We start from the raw sequence: 7,792 nt of genomic DNA, 5'->3' as shown, positions 1-7,792 counted from the left end.
CTGTTTAGAGTGTACTAAGAGGAATGGTCTTATTCAGTGGTGGAATAAATATAAATCTTTTTTTTTTTTTTTAAGTAAAAGTAGCAGCATTGTATTGGGAAAATACTTAATTAGAATATAAAGGTCCTGCATTAAAATGTAATTGAAGTAAAAGTGAATATACAGTTAAATGTCTTTAAGTAACTATGAAACAGTTCCCTTTCAGAATGCTAAATAATGGACGTACATACCATACATATGGACTGAACAGACACACACTTTGCTCTGAAATGTTGAGTAAAAGTATTAAGGGCAACAAAAGGAAATACTAAAGTACCTGAAATACGTACTTACATAACATGCTTAATAGACTTAGCCAGTACTTAGCCTAAATGTAATCAGATAATTCCAACCTTTGGTCTTATTTACATAAATGAATCATTTCTCTGTGCGCGAGCCATTCACTGTATGTAGTGTTACAAGCACAGCCGTTTACGAGCTCGTGCAAGGTGTTAGCTAGCTTTAACAGCGTAACTTCGTAGCTAGCAAGAAACTAAAGACGATTTTTATGTATCTAATACGATATTATAACTTTTTACTACAGTTGTTTGCTCTTTCTTAGACTAGTAAAATGATAAAGTTAAACTGTGTTAATCTTGACAAGTTTATGGAGGAGTTTACTCAACTAGAACAGGTAAAGTAACGTTAGCTAACTCACTGACGGCTAAATTAATTATGGCTGTCTCTGCCATTTGATTTATTTGTCTGTTTTTCAGTTGTTAATTGCCACTTTATTAGATTAAAGAGTCAAAAGTATGAGGAGGAGTTACAGAAATATAGTTCCACACATAATTATCGATTACTATAGGGGGGCTTTGGGAGTGGTAACCTTGGTCATAATCTGACAATTTCAAAGATTATTTTTTGCTATATGATTATGTTCCCAAGACCGTGATAAAAAGTTACTAGTTGGCTTTTGCTATTTTTACTCTCTGTATTGTACAGTATTTGTCTATTGTTTGATTTCAACCAATGTCCGCTAGTTTCTTTTCTTTTTTTTTTAGATAGATACCTTAACGTTAATTAATTGCAAAGGAAAATTGTGATGTTACAGCAGCTAAGTAACTTAAAACAAAGAAAGAAACAAAACACAATAAAAAGCCATAAATAATAAATAGTGACTGAAATCAAATAAATACCTCTCAAACTGAACTAAAACTTGAACCATTCTCTCTGGTATGTATCGATCATACACTCCACAATCAATGCCCTCTAATATACTGTAAATTAGCAGTGCATTGGTAACTATACCCATATACTTCCATTGTGGAATAAAATAAGTCTGAAGTGTAGAGTATATCCACTTGCTTTTACTTTTATGAAACAGAAAATTACAGAGGTTAATGGCAAAAACAACGTGCTGGAGATCATGCTGGAGGATGCCAATAGACTCATGAAATTCTATGTGACCAAGGAGAAAAGTCTGACTGAGGGTGAGTTTTTGTCCTTTCATTCGAAAACTGGAGCTTCACATTTGTTTTACTTTTTTACTGCAGTGTCTGTTTTCTAAGATTTAAGATCCTTGTGATGCTTGACTTGGTGCTTGATGTCTCCCTCTGCTGGTGATTTCCGTCACAAGACAGTCCTCCTGACCTCGTGTCTCCTGTTTTCAATTCAGGAAATAAAATCCTGAATTTATTAACATTTACAGATGGGCTGATATATTAGGTAATCTGATCTATTATACATTTTTAATGCAGGTCAACATTAAAAGACAGATGAGATTAGCTGACATAGCAACACTGTGATGGTGATGACTACTTTGTCAGATGGTTGAATATTATTTGAACACACAGTATTTGCATAGACAAATTAAACATTCATTTGTATGGAAAATACTGGATGGGTGAGTTTCAGTCTCAGATAATGTTTGGTAAATTTCTAACTACAGAAAATGAAAGGTCCAGTGTGTAATATTTAGGAGGAACTATTGGCAGAAATGGAATATAATTTTTATAAGTATGTTTTTATTTGTCTATAATCACCTGAAAATAAGAATCGTTGTGTTTTCATTACCTTAGAATAAGCCGTTTATATCTACATAGGGAGCGGGTCACCTTCCATGGAGGCCGCCATGTTGCACCGCCACGTTTCTACAGTAGCCCAGAACAGACAAACCAACAACTGGCTCTAAATAGGGCCTTTAGCGTTTTTTGTGAGTTTCTCGGCCACCGTAGTTTCTTCTACACTTTTGAAACGGGAGGGTGAGGCGAGCGGTATTTAAATGGTTGCAAACTGCAATTTCACCGCTAGATGCCACTAAATCCTACATACTGGACCTTTAAGCAATACATAAAAAATACATTTCTGTGGTTTGATAAACTTTATGTCCCTCATTGAGAACGTGCACATATGTATGGCACCTAAAAACAATCACATAAACCATGAAAAGCTGCTAATTCCATTGATCTACGTGTTGCAGAGAGAGACAGTCTTCTTATCACAGTGAACAGACTGCAGCAGACTCTGGAGGAGCAGTGCAACCTCAGAGGTAACCCATGTAATAACCCATTGGACACGTATATTTAAAAAAAAAAATAATAATAACACAAAACTTATGTACTTAAAATACTCAAATTAGTATGAAATCAGACTGAAGAAATATGTACAGGGCCAATCCTAAGGACTCATGTAACACAAGAGAAAAGAATAAGGTCTACAACAAAATAAATGGTCTCCCAGTTCTAGATGTAAGAGTGTTGCTTTGATTGTTGTTTTTAATATTGCTTTAAAGTAAAAATGTCTTATTTTCTGTGTCTAATCCATTCAGTGTTACATTTGGAATCCCAACTCTTAAATAACCCCAAAGCACCACTGCTATAGTAATTTTCATATAGTAAAATTACAGATGAAATTCTTTGTAAGGATTTTCATCATATGACTATTCTAAACTGTTCATGTTGTAGTGGAGAATGAGAGACTGAAGAACGATATGGCGGACCTGAAACAACAGAATGAGAAAACCGCAGAGGTAAGAAGTGAGGCAGGAGTGAACACGGACAGAATTTATCATTAAATAAATTGAATACAGCAGTGAGTCAAGAAGTTTAATTGAAAGGTGAATGTGTCCATTTCCATAGCTGTTCTGTGGACAAGGTAATGTTCTCATCGTGTCCTGATATGAATGTTAGTAATGTTCCGTGACATTTATTTATCTATTGTAGGGTGTACACAAGGGCGTAATTTTCAGAGGGGACAGTTACAGTTTCCGTTCAGTTTATTTATTATTATCTCTGTAAATGTTGTCCTATTACTGTCCAGCTGCCAAAATGAGATGAAAGAAGCTCTGATAGCTGATAGCTCTTGATAAAAAGGCTGATGTGTTCAGTTGGGTTGCCTTCAATTATTACTGCGTGCACACAGCAATACTAAGCTTTGTAAGCTCTGCAGCCACTGCTGAAAACAAAACACGTATATAAAATGTATGTTTTGATTTACAGGTGTTATGGAAATTGTCAGCTGACTGTGTAATTGTTTTTATTCTATTTTATTAATATTTCTAATAATAATATAGTACAACTGATCATTAATCAAAGCTAAGGCAGCAAAGGACAGTGTTTCTCAGACAGAAATGAATTTTTTGTGACAAACAATTTTTCAATCTTAAAGTCTTTGCTTGCTTTGTAATTTGTTGTTTGTGTGTGATTTGTGGTTAGAGACGTAAAGCGTTATCTCAGTCTCTGTTCATAATTTCCAAGGTTAGTGCTATAGAAATTTGGGCCACATGTGTAAATCTCCAGTTCTGAAGACAGATTGCATTATAATGTGTAATTTGCTAGATTACTATAAATCTATGTAAATAAACAGCATTGACATATATATTTGTTTTGTCTAGTTGAAGAAATCTAGATAGCACCTTTTTCTGTTTTTTTCTGGACTGTAACTCAAGTTACAGTTCAATTGGATGTCATAATGATCAGTTGATCATGACGTTGGGGCAGCATGGCTTAGGTGGTAGAGTGGTCGTCTAGTAATCGGAAGGTTCCTGGTTTGATCCACTCCAGAGAGTGTCGAAGTGTTCTTGAGCAAAGACACTGAACCCCTAACCGCTCCTGATGAGCAGGTTGGCACCTTAAAGCTTGCTGGTATCTTTTAAAACCTTAAAACTAAGTAGCAATTCCAAATGTTTACCCAGTACGTCAGTCAGTGATGTGGTGTGGTGTGGTGTGTGTGGCCTGTGTGTTGTCATCAGGATGGAGAGGCTGAGGTTCAGCGGCTGGTCAGTGAAATGAGAGCAAAAGGAGAGAGACACAAGAGGGAGCTAGAGACTGTAAGACATCAGTGCAGGAGAGAGGTGGAGGACGCCCACAGGGAGGCTTTAAATCAGTGTAAGACCTCACAAAACACTCGGGGAATACTGGGATTATATGTGTACAAAATAACCTTCCTACAGCACTAAAGTCTTAATACAAGACATAGACAGTGGATCAGATATAGCCTGAAATTTCTATGTTACACTTGTGGTTGTAGGCAAATGTGTGCAGCATTTTCTACTTCATTTTTCAATAAAACATTAGTGACAAGTTTCATAACAATAATCCCTGAAAGAGTTTGTCTTGATATCAGCCCACAGCATCAGAGCAGAGCACAAAAGAAACTGAATGAGACAAAAATAGGTAAAAAAAAAAAAAAAAACCCTAAACAAGTATATTAAAGATTAATCTGTATTTGGCTGCTGCCTGCTGTTGTTTTATTTCCTGATAGTGGAAGCTAAAGATGCTGAAGTAAAGAAGCTGCTGGAGAAAAAGGATGTGGATCTGGAGGAGATGAAGAAAAGGCTGAAGGACCAGGAGAGGGAGAGGCAGAGTGAGCTTCTGAAGTTACAGATGGAGGTAAATTGAAAGCTACATTTTATTTTCAGCAGTGATGCTGGAGGGATTTTTCTGATTAACCATGTACAATGAACACTCAAAATAATGTACTTTTTCTGAGTTAAAAGCTTAACAACGCTGTTGTATAATAATCAGGTTTACATAGGAATAGACTGAATATTGGTTTATTGATATATATCAGTTGATATTAAGCTCCTGCCAATGAATAATATCTGTAAACGACCTGTCGATGAGCACCAATATGAATGCAGTTAATTGAGGACTCTGACAGGTGTTCTCCAGGGTTAAAGAGTTCAAGTTAGACAGCGCTGTCTATCTGCAGGAGGGAACAGTTGAAATCTAGTTTCATGTATTGACAACATGACAGTTCAGTTTTCAGGAAAGCTCTGTGAAATGAGCAGAAGGCTCGAGCAATTATTTAAAGATTAACTACAACTCGAGTGGCCAGTTTCGGCCTCTCTCTGAGCTTGTTGGTGTTTTGCTTTGTATGTTTTGGCAGTTTGGTGCGAAGTTAGCCAGAGTTCAGAGCACAGCTCAGTGGAGCCAGCAGCAGCAACAACATGGCTCCAACCTTCTTCCACAGAGTGTCTTCAAGAGGGTGAGAAGCCCACACAGTACCTTTAACACCCTCTCTTTTTCATTATAGAGGTTAACTAACAAGGTACAAAGCAAACTTAAGTGGTAATCAATCTGTAACTCAAGGTCTTGGTGTGCAGGAACATATTTCATACTGTAAGTACCAGTTTCTGCAGGAGTGAGGACAGAATCATGAGTGTTACTGATGTTTGATCCTTTAAGACGGTTTGAGTTTGTAACCTTGGCACGCAAACCTCAGCTGAGAGCAGAGCAAACTGGTAGCCTGGTATTACTCTGAAACTCCGGTTTATTCTTTCATTCAGTTTCTCTTCTCATAAAACCAAGGAACAGAGCAAATTGATTATCGATGTATTTATCAGAAAATATGTCAAACAAATATGGCTCTGGTTCCAGCTTCTCAAATGTGAGAATTTGCTGATTTTCTCTGTTTTATGTCATTATGAATTGAACGGCAATTTGAAGATGTCACCTTGGGGTCTGGGAAATCGTGATGTGCATTTTGCATAATTTTCTGACATTTTAGACACTAAGTCAATCAAGAAAATAATAATTTCAGAACTATTAAACGGTAATGAAAATAATCATTAGTTCCAGCCCTAGATCAAATCTGATTAATAGTCACTAAATAGAAAGCACAGTCTAAGCACACAGACTTTCATTTACCTAGTGCAGCCATTCACAAGAATTACTGAATAAAAGATTTAAAATTAGTGGGTGATATTTTTTATAGTTCATCACTGTGAGCTGTGCTGTTCTGAGAAATGCGTTGCATGTCTTGTTTATATTGCTTAGCTGTATTTGGATTAACTGTCCGTGTGTCCTCAGAAGCTGCAATTCTTCCAGGAGGAGAAGAACAAGGAGATTGTGGTTCTGCGTCAGAGAATCAAAGAGCTGGAAGAGAACCAGCGTGCCAGCTGCCTCAAAAACAGCCGTCTGAAGAAGAGAAAGATCTAGTTTGTTTAGACGCTAACAAGCTATTGACCTGTCAGCTCTGCAGGTGCACGAAACTCCTGACTTCCCAGGGGGCAGAAGTGACTAAAGTGTTTTGAAATTTCCGGATTTGTATTTCAGTTTCATTTCAAAGCAAAATTCAATTCCTCTTGAGTTGTTGACTTATTTTACAGATCATTTATTTAACTATACTGCTTATTGTGCACTGTCATACTTGATTAGATTTGCAGTTTCACTGCCCTGCTTGTAGGTGACCAGTGTGCAGAGAGCACATTTAAAGGCATGCCATATTCCTGTCTAAGGCTTTAATCCAATCAGACGCCTGCATGGGAGGGGGGGAGGGAGGGAGGAGGAGGCGTAGACGCAGGAGAAGCGCACTTCTGAGTGAATCAGATAGCTCTGAGGCCAATCTCATTCAGGGAATTAAACATGTTTATCTCCTTTCATTCAAAGAAAAAAGACATGATTTAACTAATTTCTCTTATTTTTTTTTTTCAGATTCCTTTAAGTCAAACTTGTGTTCTACTAATCTTGACATTTTGGAAAAGTAGAGCTCATGAGCACTTCCTGTAACTTGTGTTCAGTGATTTCCCTTGTTGCTGTTGATGTTGATGATAGGAAAGTAAAAGTCTGCAAAGATCTGCTTTTCTCAGTAGCCTAAAAGTTTTACGTCGAACTGAATAATTATCAGTTTCTTTATATTGAACAACTTTTTTTTTTTAACATGAGATTAGAGCGTTCAGTGAGAACATTCATAGTAATGCAGTCATTCTGGACTTGAAATCGTCCTGAGCAGTACTCCTGCCTTACTGATTTGAGCTCAATACCAAGATCCATTTCTGCGATTGATTATGCAGAATTTACGATATGTTGGAATTTTTACTGCCTACGCACACTGGAGCCCAATTGATACTGGATTTAGCAGGTCCGTATAGATATTTGAGAGTTTAAAAAAATCATATCTGCGCGATACATTGGCTGATATTTGTTTTATAACATTATGTTTTTAACAAATAACATAAACCAACACTTTTGATTAGGATCCCTTAAATTTGGTAATTGAGAGCAGAAACTATTAATTGAGGAATGAATTGGTCCATAGGCAGACTGTTTTGAAAATCTATTCATCTTTAAGATTTCAGTCATTTCTTAAGCAAAAATGTCAAATAATCTCTTGTTCCAGCTTCCCAAATGTGAGGATTTGCAGCTTTTCTTTGTCATATACGATATTAAGCTGCATATCTTTGGGTTTTAGACTGTTGGCCTGAAAAAACAAGCAATATGAAGACACCACCTCGGGAAATAGATCAGTCAGTGACACCTAAGGAAAATAACGCTACTCTAAAAGAATTACGACCAAAATATGCGCAGAG

The 7,792-nt window shown here is 36.7% G+C and overlaps 1 protein-coding gene across 1 annotated transcript; it reads left to right on the top strand.

Moving 5' to 3' along the window:
- Positions 1 to 80: 80 nt before the first annotated feature.
- Positions 81 to 7,058, top strand: LOC122865548 (coiled-coil domain-containing protein 152-like). Its single transcript, XM_044174145.1, has 8 exons — positions 81 to 673; positions 1,367 to 1,472; positions 2,462 to 2,530; positions 2,946 to 3,010; positions 4,232 to 4,367; positions 4,744 to 4,871; positions 5,371 to 5,469; positions 6,294 to 7,058. The coding sequence occupies exons 1-8, from the start codon at positions 611 to 613 to the stop codon at positions 6,420 to 6,422; spliced, it is 795 nt and encodes a 264-aa protein (XP_044030080.1). The 5' UTR covers positions 81 to 610; the 3' UTR covers positions 6,423 to 7,058.
- The last annotated feature ends 734 nt before the right edge of the window (positions 7,059 to 7,792 follow it).

This window comes from Siniperca chuatsi, linkage group LG18 (assembly GCF_020085105.1).
Source record: "Siniperca chuatsi isolate FFG_IHB_CAS linkage group LG18, ASM2008510v1, whole genome shotgun sequence".
Lineage (NCBI taxonomy): Eukaryota > Metazoa > Chordata > Actinopteri > Centrarchiformes > Sinipercidae > Siniperca > Siniperca chuatsi.
Note: the sequence above shows the minus strand (reverse complement) of the source record. Positions and strands in the feature narration are given on the sequence as shown.